A 16,987-nucleotide genomic window follows, 5' to 3' on the forward strand; every position below is an offset into this window, starting at 1 on the left:
TTCTAGTGCTTCAGTCTTAAAAAGGATTTTGCCTACTTACATATTAGAGACAAAAAGGAGCTTTTCATCTGCAAATTTCCCCCATTATAAAAGGAGCCTGGTCTTCAGCCCAGGTGCAGGTGCTCACTGATGGGTACTTGGATATAATTGCACCCTGATAATAACTCAGTAATAACATGTATGTATATACTAAAATCAATACACCACTACATGAGTCAGTTGCCATTAAATTTCAGCACTGACTTTGCATTTGATTATTTTTCAAGGTCAAGATCTGAATACTTGGGCTGTATTTAACAACATTCATAAGTAGTGAGATCATTTTAATTGCTATGAGCAGCATTGCTTCTCCATGCTGCCTCCCAGTCTGTATTCACCTCAGATCTCTGTTTTACCTGGTAAACTCCCCAGGCCAGGGTGTTCAGGTTTGTGGGGTTTAGTACCTTGCACTGCAGGATCCTTCTCTGTGGTTATTTAATGCTATAGCACTGCTCCTAGGAAATAATCATGATCACCACTTTTGATTCCATGTCACAGGATTCTTCTCACACATCCTGAGGATGCTCTGCTCTGATGATTGCTGTGAAGGCCAGCATTTAGCAGGATATGGTTTTTCAGTTTGCCCACTGCACAATCTATTATTAGAGCACAGATTCAGCCCTCATACTTTTCCTGCATAGCAAAGAGAGAGATCTTTTTTCTCTGCTGTTAGCAGCATCAATGATATCCTTCTGAAACAGGTGTGTGAATAGCATCATTAAACTGCCTTGCCAGCACAGGTGTAAAGGGCTTTTTTTGTGTCTTGTATATATGGGGAAATGATATATGATAAAAATCAGATAAAAGCTGTGGGAAGAACCAGGAAAGACCACACTGAGAAATATATGATTATTGTAGGGCCCCTCAAACTGAACTATTCTATTCAATTTTATATTCATGAATTTAATTATAGGCTCTGTAATGTCTTTAAATCAATGCATGCACAACAGGGCATTTTCCAGAGTTGAATGGCAGTCAGCCATATATATATTAATATACATAAACCAGCTGGTTTATGTATATTAATATATATATGGTAGACAGCTGCCTAGAAGGTATTTTGTGGGCTTGAAGCAGCCATGAGGGATGATATGAATGGGTTAAGCATCTCTCTTTGAGTGACTGTGCAGAAAGCTTTGACAGGCTTCCTGAGTGCAACCATGAAATTAATTCTTGCCAGAGAAAGCAAACCACAGAAAGAGCCACTCATGAGCCAACTCGTCACAGTTGCAAGGTTAGCTAAAGTTTATCAAAATCCCCAGACAAAAAATGTCATTAAGATACAGCTAAGGATACAGTCAGATACCAATTCCCAGGCAAGAAACTTCATTAAGGTACATTCAAGGTTGTAAACATATGTGCCAATTAAATTCAAACAGCTGGGTCCAAACACTGCCATTATTCACGGTGTTAAATATTTGGAAATCAAAAGTTACTTTTAGAGATAATATGTTTTGTATAAAATACATAATATGTCGTCGTTTCAACCAACAGCTTCTGCTGCTGTTCTGGATACCTTACCCTCTGTTTCTAGTTGTGGTGCTCCCTGTGATGGCATATTGGGAAAGCCAAAATTCTCCATGGATTCAAATAATTCTGGGCAGATTTGTGGTAAAAAAAAATCCAGCTGTAGGTCCTGAAAGCAAAGCAGACATAGTTTTATGTGGAGTACACTGAACCAGAAGTCCTGAAGACATGGAGATTATTCTGAGGACAATCTCTTCAGACTTGCCTTGTTCTTGTGCACGCCTGTGAAAATCAGATTGGCACTCAGGGAGAGGAGCTGTTAGGCTGGATGGTCCTTTGGTCTGCAGCAGAATTGCTGCCATCACAGCGTTCCCTGCAGCCACAGCACAGGAGCAGACAAGATCTCCTGTGTGAGGAGGCTGTGGCAAGCAGTGCACTGTCTTAGGCAATACAGGATGCCAAACAAGTAATTAAATATGAAATCCTTACAGCTAAACTCCAGCTGAAGGGACACTCTGCCTTTTAACTGCAGTGTTAGACCCTTGAGATATTATTTAATTAGATTTGGTCATTGTAACATAGTTGTGAACATTGTCTTTTCTCTTTTAGCTTCTATAGTGATTGGGAAATGGTGGTGTGAGATGGAGCCCTGCCTAGAAGGAGAGGAATGTAAGACGTTGCCTGATAATTCTGGATGGATGTGTGCAACTGGCAATAAAATCAAGACCACCAGAGTAAGTCTCCTTTCTGTCTGCACCCAGGAGGTCTTAACAGGAAAGGGAATCACTAATGACTGCTCACCCATGTCTTTTCCATCATTATGCCTTGCTGTAAAAGTCTTAAAGACTACTGTCGTTATCAACCAGTGCTTCTGGCCATAATTGGGTGAAAATTCAGATGGACCAGGCTGGTCAGCTGGGTCCAGGCTTGGTAATCAGCAGGTTGGAGCTGCTGAATTGCCAGGTCACTTTCTTACAGAGATTGTAATCTCAAAATACCCCTAATGCACATCACTGAGTCCCTTTCTGGTGGCTAAAGGGAAGAACATCAGCTCAGAGGGATCTGCTGAATCCTATATCCATTTCTTGGCTGTTCCAGGCAACATCTGGATTAGCAGCTGTACAAATGCTTTGTAGCAGAGGACTCAGCTCTCTGTTGGCACTGCAGAACCACTTCAGAACAGCTCCAACCCCATGAACTCATTAGTGATGAGCTCTTGAGATGCTGCAGGTTCAGGTAGCACAGGCCAACAGGTGATGACAGCTTTCACCACACCGTGCCAGGAAAAGGCAGAGAGAGGGTGTGAATGAGCTGCCTAAACTCCCACTATGAGATTACCTTAGGAAGAAAAATGTTTTTCAGAAATAGACTCTAGCTTTTCTTTTGCATTGTGTGATTGTTTCACAACCATTGTCTTAAAAGTGTCACCTATACCTGTATTCAACAATTCTAATTAACTAATTTTCATATCACAATTGAAATTTTTTTCCAAGAAAATTACATGATTGTCAACTCAAAATGCTTTTATAAACATATAGATTTTCATTTTCTGTGAATTGAAAAATGGCTTTTGAAACCTGGTAAATGAAAATGAGCGAATTTTCAATAATTTGAAATTCAATGTTTGATAAGAAATTCTATACACTCATGCCCAGCTGCTAATTCACAGGAATGTGCAGTGTAGTGTTGTAATTTCTTGACTTTTTCCTTTCTCTCCAGTCCTGCCTAACTCCAGTCATTTTTCATGTCTTCTGAGCCTCCTGTTGAAGGAGGAGATTTTACTCTAATTGATCCCCATGGCACCTGAATCCTTCTCTTTCCCTCCATAGGACCTGCCCCAGGATGAATGGTTTGTATTGCAGTCCTCATTTCTGGAGCAGAGCCTTCTGCCACACCAACACATTAAATGATCAGGAGACTTAGGAGGTTTTCTTTGTAGGAAGCAGTAAGTGGACCCCAAAAACAAGATCCATGTGATCTCTTTGTCACCTCCTAGAGAAAAGGAGGAAAGAAGGAGGGAACTGGGATTCCCTGACTCAGTTTCTTTCTTTGGTGCTGTTCCTGAAAATCTCTCTGTGCCCACATCTGAACTCTTCCCACTGCAGCACCACTGGAAGGCTGTTTCCTAATGAATGTGCCTTGCAGTGAAATTTAAAAATCCCAGACCACAAACTCACTACATGTCCTTTCCAGTGAGGAAAGTGGGGAGTTAAAATGGAAGAAAGTGATGTGGAAGAACTAAGAAGCAACATGAAGTATCTTACACAATAATTCAGCCCTTCTGCAGTCTGTCTACAACTTACATAATTGAGGAATTGCATTTTCTTCCTTCAGTGAAGCTGTCCTTCTCTTAACTCCCCCAGTCCTCATCATATAAACTAGTTTAAGGCAATAGAAGCGATTGCTAGAAATTTAGGAGCTTCATTAATATGCAGATGTATGGTCCAATCTATTCAGTATGCATTATTGTATTTCATTTGAATTAAATACTTGCAGAGTGAGTGTTCATAACTGAAAAAATATTTCTTCATTTACCCACAGGAGTTATTTTAATTAGCTTATGAGGGGAGTACCTTATGGTGCTGCTTCCAGTAGAATTTTGCTTTGTTGCTTTAAAATATCATTACAGAACCCAATTGACAAAGGCAACATGACATGATGTGCTCAGCAACTGTCTCTTGGATTTTCTAAGGAGAAATTCTTCTTAGTCTCTGGAACTTTGCTTGAATCTGTACCACTCTGTTAAGTCTAGCAACATAAATATAAAATAATGGATGCAATCAGATCCTGAAACAGGCTTTTTTTTCCCTTTGTTTTGCCATTTCAGACAGCAGCAGAGAATGAGATTACAATGTAATCTGCCCTGACCACAATCGAGATTCCAAGACTGGGCCATGTGTGTCTAATTTGAGTAGTTAAGGAAGTTAAGAAAGCAGAAGAAACAAGACAAATCAGTCAAGATCCCAGCTCTCTCTGTGGTGATTAGGCAGAAGGCTACAGCAAGTCTCCATAGGCTGTAAACTGTTTTAATGAAGGCTTTTCCTTACACTAAATACATTTATGTTAGCTGCTTTCCTGACAAGGAAAACATTCCCATTTATGACTCTTGGGATTAAGACACCCATTAGTACATTCTTCCAGGCCTACAATAAATCACATATGAGTGTGTGTATATGTTTATATATATATTTATGAGTACATGGATATACACAATATGTATCATTTTCTAGGGTAGTGCATAACTTTATGGTTGGGTCTCAGATGTGATTAATACTGATTAGTGTCAAAAGAAGATGGACAACAGACTCAGTAAAGTCTTTACCAGTACATTCTTCATTCCTTCCTTTTCATGCATTTATTTCTGTGTTTAGCCCTTTAGCATAGCTCACTAATTAAGTTTTTAAAGCCAAAGTTACTCATAGCTTCCTTACATTGATTTGTTTTCTGTTGATGGTCAAGCGGGTGACAAACACTGGAAGGAAATAATATTGTCATTCAATTTTTGGAGCAGTTTCAATGTTCTTCTAATCCCTCATTACTCTTTTTTTTTTTTTTTTTTTAAATTTATTTAAGAACTTTCAGTGCTTTCCTTAAAAATGTGGGGCCCTTGGAGCTGTACTAGGACCTGCTGGAGGTCACCTTGCCACTTTCAGCACAGCAGCTGGCACCAGTGACAGTAGAAGAGCAGCAGCTCAGGCTGGATGCTGCTGATATTTTGGAGCATGGAAATTAATGTGTTGATCAGCTGGGAATGGGCAGAGGAGCCCAGCTTAAAGCTCCTCTCCAGTTTTTCAGCCTGTGCCTTGTGTTGCAGCCTGGTTTGATCAGTTTTAACAAGTTTTGGCCCATCTGAACTGGTTCTGAGCAGCTTGAACTAGTTTTGATAGGTTGATTTGGTCTGAACTGGTTTAAACTGATCTCTACCATTTTTATCCTGTTTTGACCATTTAATCTGGTTTGAGTTTGTTTTGACCAGATTAATCTGGTTTAAACCATTTGTTTCAGTTTTAACTGGTGGGATTCAGTTTCATTCAATTTGAACTGTCTGGATCTCATGTAAATCTCTCTTGCTTTAATATTTACTGCTGTATTCAATCACCTCGTGCTTAGATAATAATCTGTAGCCCTGATTTAATTCCAAGCCTGACCATATTCAAGTCAACATGAGTTTCATTGCTGACCCAGATGCCTGCAAAGCGCTGAACCCCTGAACCAGTACAAGAAAGAAGCAAAAGAATAACAAAAGCATTTCTTTGACAGCACTATTTTTGCTGCCAGGCAGTTTTTCTTATTTCAACATCCTAAAAAATCTGCTGGGCATTGGTGTTTCCCCTTGCAGCACACAGATCAGTTTTGGTGGTAGTCACAAGGAGGGATGGGTTTTGGTCTGTTATCTCACCTGAGGTGAGTAGGTGGAGTAGCTTCTGTGGTCTGTCACAACCCTGCCCTCTGGAGAAGTGGGTTGGAGGGGTTCCAAACAAACCTGAAATGTGAATGAATGCTCCTGCCTGTCTTGTCCAGCAGAAGTCACTGGAATCACTCTGGGAAGGGGAGGGTGGAAGGCTGGGTGAGCACAGCCCCAGACCCAAATCTGTCCTGGCTTGGCCTTCTTGCTTGAAGGGCTCCTGCAAGGAAGATGGAGAGAGACTCTTTATAAGGGCATTAGAGGCTTCAGAATGACAGACAGGAGGTTTAGGTTGGATATTAGGAATTAATTCCTCCCTGTAAGGGGGGTGAGGCTCTGGCACAGGCTGCCCAGAGCAGCTGTGGCTGCCCCTGGATCCCTGGAAGTGTCCAAGGCCAGGTTGGATGGGGGATGGAGCAACCTGAGATAGTGGAAGGTGTCCCTGCCAAACCAAGACATTCTGTGAGTCTGTGGTGTCCAGCACACCCAGCCCAGGTGGTTAATGCACATCCAATATCTGCCAAGGCAGAGGCAGGATCTTGCTCAGGATCTGTCTCTTGCAGTGCTAAAAGACACACACCCTTCTGGTATTGCATTTAAATTCAGGTATATCAATCAGCTGTATCCCACACAGCCTTGGTCCTTCTTTTCCCAAAGACTATATTTAAAAAATAACATATTATGCATAACTGACTCTTTCTCATTTTTTGACTGCAGATCCACCCAAGGACTTAACAGAGCGCCCACGTCTGCACTGAGACAGTGAAAGCCCTGCTGATTTATGAGGACAAAGTATTGAAAGTTTAAAACCATCTCAGCATTTTCCAAGCCAAATGGATTTCTTATTTGCACTTTGACTGTTTACCAGAAAACAACAGTGGCTTTACTGTGTGAAGGAAAGGATTCGGTGGAAATAATGGCCCTGATATTTGACAGCTGAAAATAAAAAATGAAGAAAGTGGTTCCTTTGGTAAAGTTTCTGAGATTGCAAAGTACAAGCAACAGTATAAGTTTGGATCTACAATTTACTTTATACCAGTTAAAGTATATATATATATAGAAATATATATATATTAATATATGATATTTTGAAATAAAAGCCTCACTCTTCAAGAAATTGAATAGTACCACACTTTGCTGCAGCTGCTGTATTTTTTTTTCCCTTTTTTGCAATGGTCTGGAAGTTCCCTACCTGTTTGAGAGAGAAATGTGGCAGTGAAGAGGCAAAGCAAACCTGCTGTGGTACAAGGACGCCTAAGAGCTACACGAATCCTACCGATGCAGCATCCAGAGCTTCCTGTTCCCTTCGGCAGAATTTTGAGGGCATTTGTTGTTCCACTTTGTGTTCTGGAGGCTTTTCCCCTTGTGCAATACTAGCATGCTGGCTTTGCTTCATTAACCATACTTGATTGATATATAATGATGATAATTCTATCCTCCTCCAAGAAAATATTTTTAGATCTGTTAGATATTCCATGAAGAAGAGATGGACAACTACAGAGTGAAGTACAGTATGTATTAAAAGTTTATTTGGCAGAGTTTGGTAGACTGTGAGCTCCCTTCTTATTAAAAATGTACTGTATGTACAATGTCTTCAGACTTTGTATAGCTCGTAGAGACTGCAGTAAAAACCCAGTAACCACCTCCTGAGCTTTGCATTGTTGGCTCACTAATTCTTTGAAACAACAACAAAGCTACTTCTTTCCAGACTGGCACGTGAGGCGAGTTTTTCATATGGTTTGGTGTTTCAGGAGCCCATTTGCAATTGATGAACAGGCACCTCAGCTTAAGCATGCCTCTGTGGACACCTGGCTGTGTGCTCTTACCCCACAGCACACATGGGAGAACTACCTAAATTTAGGTTTCCCTCATTACAGGCCAGGCTAATTCTCATTAGAGCATTTGCCACCAGCTAGAAGCATACACATAAAAGCAATTCCACAGCATAGCAAATGCCCAACAGTTTGTGGCAAACACAAACTTGTGGCTGATCCCTTCACTTTGAGAATCGTTTCCTTTGGTTTATTTTCAATCTGTTTCCTGCTATGGTGAATTCAGCTGGGCTGAGATGCTCCTCAGCAAGGACATGTCCACAGAGACCTTGACCCAGGCGAGAGCCTGAACTCCCATTTCTGGCTGAGCTGCAGCTGTTCACCAGGCAGTCTGGCCCTGGCATTGCTGAAGAAAGATCAAATCTGAGGGCTGAAGTGTGCGAGCCTAGTTCACATTCCCAGGCACTTTTGTGAGCGGTCCAATTAATTTCAGGGGGTTTATTGGTGTGGAAAAGTGTCTTGCTGTCACGCATAAGTCTGCACAATCTACCCTGCAGTCCGCCTAATGCTACCAAATCAAGGAGGAATAGGGAATTGTAAAAGTAGTTCTGTTCAGTCCAGCTTCATTCCTTTAATATTTCCAATTTCCTTTCAGCCTGCTTACCTGTCTCTCACAGGATGCCTTTGGCCATGCTGATCACTTTTAATCCAATGCAGAGAAGTGCTGCACTTCTCATCCTAGATTTGGTTGAAATTTTCCCACTGAGTTTCTTTCTCCTTCAGGGTAACCACTTCAATCCTGATGCTTCAAGAGGCAGAAATTGTCATTGTAATTACAGTGTAGATTAAAGCAGTTACATGACGTGTCACGCCATATTCCAGGCTGGCTTTCCATGCTGATCTTTTCCCAGTGCTCACAGTGGAAATTGATAAGCTGTTTCCAAATACTTCTATTATCTCCCTTCAAAAATGTGAGTGAAGATTATCTAGGGAATAAAACAGATGACCCAGAAAGTGGTAGAATCACATCCCTAGAATGTCCAAGAAAGGCCTCAGTGTGGCACTTGGGGATATGGTTTAGTGGTGAAGATGGCAGTGTGAGTTTAACAGTCAGACTTGGTGATTTTAGAGGTCGTTTCCGGCATTAAGAATTTTGATTCTGGGCACAGAAAGGACAGTGAGCCTCACCATCACTTGGGAGTGATGGTGATCTTTGCACGTGGAGACCACCCTCCCTGGTGGCTCAGCTGGTCAGGCTGGGTATTTTCTGGAGACAGCCCCTTGCCCAAACTATAGATGATACCTGGACCCTCCTCTATATTTTAGATGTAGTCTGCCTTGGCCACATGTCTCCAGTACTGTTATCTCAGTTCAGAGGGGAACACTGCCTGCCTGCTTACCCCAAATGGATTATAGGGTCAGCTCCAGGTTCAGCTGCCACTAGTGAAGAGAAACTCCTCCAAAATAAACCCCTAGCATTTCTGAATTTTACCCAAACAGCTCTTTATAAACCCCACAACCTCCTCCAGCATCCCTTGGTGCACTAGGAGATGGAGCAGCAGGTAAGTCCATTCAAAGCCAGGACAGCAGGACAGCTCAGTTCCTCAGCTGGAACTGAGGCACACAAAGCTAAACACACTCACACTGGGGAGCTGTGAAAAATCCAGCAGAAACTGAAATTTGGTTTCCTTATTCCCAGTCTTGTGACACTCTGTTTGAGGAGCCCCACAAACAAGCCCATGTGTGGCCTCTTGTACCCTTTGCCAAAGCCCAAGGTGTCACCACTGGGAGGTTTTTGCCCCACAGCAGAGCCACAACCACGGCTCATCCTGTGAGCAGATAATGCTGCTTGTGCTGTGCCTATGAAATATGCCTGTTGAGATTGGGAAATATTAGACTTGCTAAAATATCAGAAGGAAATGTTGCCATTACCACAGGAAAGTTTCTTTGAGATGTTTATGAATTTTTCTTTGCCAGTAGGCAGCCTCAAACACCACCCCACCAAATTCAGTAAACATCTGCGTCTCTTTGAAGCTGCCGCAAAAATCTGCTCGTGAAGTGCAGCATGGAGAGATTGCTGTTTTAATTAAAATGTTTTAGAGGGCAATTAAGGCCTTTGCAAAAATAATGACTGATAGAACATGAAGTCCAATTAAGAGTCAGATGCAACTAACCTTCATTGTTTCAGGGAACCAAGTTGAAAACAATAATAAAATGAATTCAACAAGCCTAGAGTCACAAATATTCTGCGTTTCAGGGATGTTCACAGTAGCACAGTGTATAGCAGGAAGATGTCAGAGCTACTTATCCTGGCCGATGGAAAGCAGATGTGTTTCAGTGGAGAAGTGAATGGTCCTCATATCCTCATGGGAAAGTGACAGTCATGCCATTCCCTGCAAAATGTTAAAAGGTATTTATGTTAACAGAGGAGAAAATGAAAGTTCCTGCCTTTTGGCAGAAGTCTAGATAGACGCTTCAGGAAATGAAGAAAAAAAAAAAGAAAATGTAAATGCATCAAAGATAAATTTAGATTTATGTCAGTGTTTCTTCCGATGTGTGAAATCAAGTTCTGTAAATCTAAAATGTACAAGTTGGAAAAAAAATACCAAAAAAAAGGAGTAGCTACCATCTGCCTATTAATTCAGAAAATTTAGATTATATGTTTCTGTCCAAAAATCTCTGGTAATAAAAAGCTCAGTGTGGTATGACATGATATTCTTTTGAATATACTGTATGCTATATAAAAAAACCAGAAATAAAACCTGGAAGGAAGTCCACTCCTATGGCAAACATCAGGAACAGCATGATGTGACCCATATGTGGCACTACACAGAGAAAGGACCATGAAAAATTGCTGAAGGTGAAGCAGTTTATGATGAGTGATGCTCTTATCAGACCTATTGATTGACTATTAGCAGAGTTTGCAGGTACTGTCAGTGGTGTACTGCTTGGATGTTTTCCTATTATAAAATGATTGGTTACCACCCTAACTCTCCTCATTCATTTGCCACTTACCTGTTTCACTGGCTGGTCTAAATATAATTACAGATCATACAGAAGTTGTGCAGGAGATAAACATTGACGTGGAAAGCACATCCATTTCATCTGAAGGTGGCAGGCTTTGTTTCTTCTTCTTCAAGGGCAGGATGAATTTTGTGGCCTAAAATGAGCTTCTCTTTTATCAACACCTCAGTCACATCGCAGTAAGCAGGGTTAAGAGCTTGCCTGACAAAGAAGTGGGTCATGCTTCTTTGCTTGGTATTCTATTTTTTCGTCAGAGAAAAATAGAAACACATTCCACAAATAATCTTTCAGGTAGACAGAAGGAGATGTGTGTACAGGGCAGTTGGTTTCAGGCTGTCAACACTTTTTCTAGTTCACTGGTTTGAATTCAGATCATAGGCCTGACACATATTTATGGTTTCTTCTCTCAGAGGCTCACACAGTCAAAGCACTTAACTTCACAAATATTTGTACTTTGTAAAACCATGCTGCTCTGAGGAAAGAAACTGAATCCTCTGCTTTCCAGGCAGGAAACTGAAACTCATAAGAGCTGAGACCTGCCCAAGGTGATGCTAAAAACCTGCAGCAGGCCCAGCAGTAGAAGTGAGGGCTCCGGGATTTCAGGTCATTGCTGAGGATGGTTCACCTGTGATTCACATCAGTGAAATTTTGCTGAGAGCAAACCCTGGCTTTGAGTTTGACTCTCAGAGAGCAGAATCAGGGAGTCTGCAGTCAAGTGTGGGCAATTGTACCAGCACCGACTGACCAGAGCTTGTGCATCTCCCTTTCAGCTGGGATTTTCAAACCACTGATGCTTGGAAGATCACCACCAGGTCTACTCCAACACCTTTTGCTCCCACAGGGACACAGTCCTGCCTTAGTTTGGTTTCATGGCTCCATAGTAGAAGCTGCTCTGAGCCTTTCAGATGAGAGCAGAGATAGAAAATGCTCATGCTTAACCCTGACAGGCTGAAAAAGATGACCAACAGTTCTTCTTTTGGAGGTCGTGATTTTTTTGGAGACATCTGTCTGAGAGAATGGTTTTCATGTGAAAGCTGACTTTGAGGGGAGAAAGCCCATATTGCCTTCCACCAGAAAAATGAGGCACTGGCCAATGAGGAGCACAAATAACTTGGTCTCACCTGAGAGTGTGAACACCACTTCCATGGGAGAGGATACCATGCAGAGCAACTAAGTAATGGAAAAAAAAAATATTTTTGACAAATACTCCTGTGTGGGTGCATTTTGCAGATCTTTGCTAAAACTTTTGCCTTTGTGTGACATGTAACTCTAATTCCTAATTCAGAAATATGCAGAGGTCTTTCCCACATAACAGACCTGGATATGGCATTTTTTCATCCAACACTCATGGCTGGATTATTTTTGTTTTCCCACCATGAAGCAATATGATCCAATTGGTCTGACCATAAACAAAATACATGTTTGAGCATCAAGTTACTAACCTGTTTCCCATTATTTCTCATCTGTTTTATTTCTCAGATTACTGTCCTTGATTCAGTTAGGGGCACACCTAGATACAAAGCAAGCTATGTATAACCTAAAATATTGCTCAGGGGAATAGGTAATTTCTTCCTCCCACCTGCCATTCCTCTTCATTTCCTATTTCATTTCACTTTCATTTCATCCCATCCCCTCCCTTTCACACCACTCAATTACATTCATCCATCTCCATTATCACCACTACTGCCCCACAGACTAAAGAAGAGACCCCTTTCAGGGAGCTGTCCCCCACAGCCACGGTGATTTATGTGATCTTCACTCTTTTCTCTGTGTACTTTGGTAGGTGAGATGCCAATCTGTGCCAGCAGCTCCCTGTATTTCCCTGCCCAGACCAGCAATCCCCAGCTCAGGGCCACAGGGCCCCTCTCAGGTGTGCCCTGGGTACAGAGCAGGTGCTGCTGCTACTCGATTTGCAGCAGAGGAGTTAAGTGGCAGCTCCTCACCTTCCCTGAACCCGCTCTGTTTGTTGCTTTTCCAAAGGTCTCCTCTGCCTTGACCAGATGTGAGAACTCAGCACAGCAGCTATTGGGGGCTTGCCACCAGTTTAAGCCTCTGCAGGAGGGAAATTTATCACTACTGATTTGATCAGACTTTCTTTTTGGACTTGAAGTAAAAAGTGAAGAATTGGCCAAGCCGCTGTGAAATGCACAGTGTGGAATCCAAGCTCAGGTGTAGACCCATTTAGATTGGAGAAGACCTCTAAGATCATCAAATCCAGTCATTAACCCAGCACTGTCAAGACCAGCACTAAACCGTGTCTCTGAGCACCACATCTGCACAGGTTTGGATCACTTCCAGGGATAGTGATTCCACCACTTCTCTGGGAAGCCTGTGCCAAAGCTTTTTCTGGGCTTTTTGTGCTCTTTCAATTACATTTTCTCTCTGATAGACGCTGCTATCCAGATTAGTAGAGCCTTCATGATGTCCCATGTACAATGGTCCAGTTTTTACACATCTGACCCCTAGTCCCTAAAGCCCTCCTGGGGTCTCACAGACACTGATACAGAGCAGAGAAACAGTTAGGAAATGTCACAGTCTAAAGATAATGGTCTCTGTGTCCTTCTCTGATTGAAAAGAATACTCCCTAGAAGTAGTTTTGAAATTAAACAGCCTTTCAAGCATTTTGCAACCTGAAGAACGCCAGTACTGAATTAATGCTAAAGATCAGCTAAAAATGTCTTAAAATAAAACATGCACTTGGCTCTTGAATTGAAGCCCTTAGGCAAATCTTCCACCAGCTTTGCTTCTAGAAGAGGAACTGATAGGCCATATTGAGACCCACTTAAATCTCTAGTAAGGAACGTAAGCAGGGAAGGAGACCTGTCACAAAGACATCACTGCCTTGCAGTGCTACCTCCAGGCACTCTACAGCTTTCCTTTAATTCTGCCACAGGCAGGTTTATCACTCAGCACTGGACCCACAGTAAGCAGATTTGCATTCCATCAACTTTCCCTGCTCTTAGTCTAGTCTGGATTTGACTGATGAGTATGCGTGAAGACAGCGCTTAGGACTTCACAACACAGCACAACAGTCCAAGCAAAGCTTTCCTGCTGAGGAAGGCATTTCCACCCCAGCTGAATTACTGCTCTTTGAGCAGAATTTGTGTGTTCAAAGCTGCTCAAGAGGAAAAACCAGGCTACAATGTTTTTCCTCAGCAGCTTGGCTATATCTCCCCCTTCTCTTTGGCCGGCAGACTCTCAAAGACACATCAGCTAAAGTAGCAACAGCCAGTGCAACAAAGAAATATCACAGTCTGGGAGATACCACAGTCTGGATGTGCACCTGCCAGAGGCAGCTTCTACGAGCTCTTCACTCATGTGGCTTCATTTTCTTCTGACTTTGACTCCCAAAAACTTACAATCTCAAAAGATAACAGTGACTGGATGGAAAACAAAGCAAAACAATTCATAGCAGTTGTTGATATGCCCTAGAACTGCTTTCTCCTCATCTGGAATAGGAGAGAGGGAAGACTTGTAAATGCAAGGACAGGGAAATTCTGGCACCCAAAGCTGTAAGACTTACAAGCCTGAAGTGATATTTTCTTCTCATCTGTGCTGAGATGTGATTATTATAAGAATATTACATTCTCAGTTAGCTTTTATACTCTCTCAGCACCTGATTTCTAAATGTTATTATAGCCTATCTTCCTTTCAGCTCATCTCTACTCTGTCTTTGTCCAAGGCAGAAAAAATAATACTTTGCTTACACAAAAGCCTGTTCTTTTACTTGGCACAGAAAACAAGACAGGGGATAAGAGACTGTTGGTTTTATTTAGCGAAACTCATCTCATCATTTGCTTCACTGTTGGATTATAAACAGTATTCCAATCTTCTCCCGTAACTGAAACACCTTTTTTATATCAATTTTTCTTTCTACTATCATCAGACCACTTTGATTTGTTTACATGAGCTCTAGCTCATGTATCCTGTGTCTATTTCTCTGATTTGAGCAGAATTGAAGTCAGTTTCAAAATAGTGGGCCATTTTCCCTTACAGATGTTGTATCCATTTAATCTGGGTCTCCCATCCTTAAAATGCTCTTTCCAACAGTGCCTTGTTACAATCAGCACCAGCTTTGCCAACAAAAACTGAAACAGCAAACTTTGAAATTATACTCCAGGTATTCATATATTAGACAAATTAAATGCATATTAGATTGTTTCGTATTTTTGCTAGTCTTTATCCTTTAGGCACTGACCTCAAGGAGAGACTGGCAAAAATTTCACCAATGCCCAGGAAGTCAAGGAGAACAACTGGGACAGGATCAAAAGAGGAGAGAGTTACCCACACACATTGTACCTGCTGCCTAGGAAGATTTTCCAGGCTGAAATGTCTTCATTTCCCCCCCAAAGACTGGATAGTTAGGGTCAATGCCTGCTTTCTGCAGGTACCTCAGTTTCCCTCATCACTGGATCTGGCTCACAGTGTTTGCTGGTTCATAATGTTGCTTTGCAGCCCCACTGCTGACTTAAAAAAAAAAAAAATCCCCTCCATACTAATTAAATTTTGACTTTTGTGACTGCTCATTGCACAAGATCTGTGAGATCCTGTGGAGTTAAAGATGTCCCTCAAAAGCTCTCAGAAGTGTCACAATGGCTTTTCTCAACAATATCATCTCCACTGTGCCTGTAGCAGCAATCTACAAAAAATACTTAGAGTGGGACCAAAATACATCCCTTTTTCCAGCATGGAAAAAAGCTGCAAAGGAAAATAAGAGTGAAAAGATTTCTTACAGTCAGTGCTGTGGAAGACCTTGTGGCAAAATTGGGAAGAGCAGCCTAAAGCTGCTAGAATGGTTTAGCCCCAAAACTAAAACTGGTTTGACACAGAGTTGGCATTGATTTCTAGTCCTCATTATATTCCTTTAATATCTTCTTTTTAATATCTTCTTGCAGACTGCAGCAGCTCCACCTTTGAAGCCTTGATAATTGGAAAGGAGCCCCAAAAACCAGCTTCACAAAAATGAGTGTAGGCCTGGTCAGTGTGTTGTTGTCTCCCTTCCACCTCCTGCCCTTCACACCCAACAGAATTTTACCAGAATAACCATGAGAAAGTTGCTCTTCCCAAATTGCTGTCAGACATGAAAGTCATCTTGTGCCTGAATAAGTGAGGCACTCATCCCTACCAGCAGCCAGGCATTCCTGTAGTCCTCCTCAACCCCCAGCAGCCCTGTTCAAACTGATCTAATTAGTCCCTTGCAATCAAAGGCAGTGCTTTGGGCAGAAGACTTGAAAAATAGGACTTCACAACTGGTAGAGTTCTTGATCAGGATTATTATATATATATATTTTTTTTTTCAAATCAAACCCAAAGTTTGCATAATGAGGATTTCTGGGAAGATAGGGTCTATTACACAGGAAAACCAGCTGTTCACCATTAATTGACTCCATCCTTCTGACACTTTTTCAGACACCTGGCATCAGGATTTCTGAGCACATACAAGCCTAGCATGAAGTTAAATGAAAATTGAGGAACTGACCTGAAAGCAAAGATTACCAACCTTAACTTTCAATTTATCAGGACATTGCCATGATTTAAACACAGGCTGCTCTGCTGAATTACAGAGAGTTTCTACTTGCAGCCCTTGATTTTCTTCGCTGCTCTACAATGCAGAGGTAAAATGTAACCTGTTGAAAATACCCTGCACACCTCTGAGGTAACCTTCCTCAGCACTTAGCACTGAAACACCCTCAGACACAGGGGAGCCCATCAAATATAACTCTGGAGAATCAGAGAATCATGAGGGTTGGAAGAAGCCTCTACAATCATCAAGTCCAACCATGAACATAAGACTGCCAGACTGAACCATGTCCCTGAGTGTCACATTCACACATTTTGTGAGCACTTCCAGGGCTGGTGATTCCAGCCCTTCCCTGGGAGGCTGTTCCAATGTTTGCCCAGTGTGAATGAACCAGAAATTCAGTTTCAAGCTTTATAAGCTTGAAACTGAATTGAAACTTGAAACTTGTTTCAAGCTTATGCAGTAGAGACAAACCAGACTCCTAGCAGGAGCAAATTGGTATTAAAACCCTGTCTGGACAGCAGAATATTCACATTTCACTCAAGACTTACATATAAAGTGAATCTATACAATAGCTGTGCTGATCATTTCCTTAGGTTTTAGAGAAATTAACAATTTTAACTTTACAGACTTCATAGTTGCTTGATCTCACTACAGTAAACAGCTCCATATTTTTCCTTTTCATGTTTTATCCTGAAGCAACAGAGCATTACATTAATTGACTTGTCTTATTAATTCAATAAGCTGCTTCCAAGATGA

At 41.7% G+C, this 16,987-nt stretch overlaps 1 protein-coding gene across 1 annotated transcript in view; it reads left to right on the forward strand.

The window, feature by feature from the left end:
- The window catches only part of TAFA1 (TAFA chemokine like family member 1), a 210,019-nt gene extending 202,458 nt beyond the window's left edge, over positions 1–7,561 (forward strand). Inside the window, exons 4-5 of the mRNA XM_021550941.3 lie at positions 2,116–2,240; positions 6,629–7,561. Coding sequence (XP_021406616.1) covers positions 2,116–2,240; positions 6,629–6,646 — 143 coding nt within the window. The 3' untranslated portion in view covers positions 6,647–7,561. The remainder of the gene's footprint in view (positions 1–2,115; positions 2,241–6,628) is intronic.
- The last annotated feature ends 9,426 nt before the right edge of the window (positions 7,562–16,987 follow it).

The sequence above is a fragment of the Lonchura striata genome, chromosome 12 (assembly GCF_046129695.1).
Source record: "Lonchura striata isolate bLonStr1 chromosome 12, bLonStr1.mat, whole genome shotgun sequence".
NCBI classification, from domain to species: domain Eukaryota; kingdom Metazoa; phylum Chordata; class Aves; order Passeriformes; family Estrildidae; genus Lonchura; species Lonchura striata.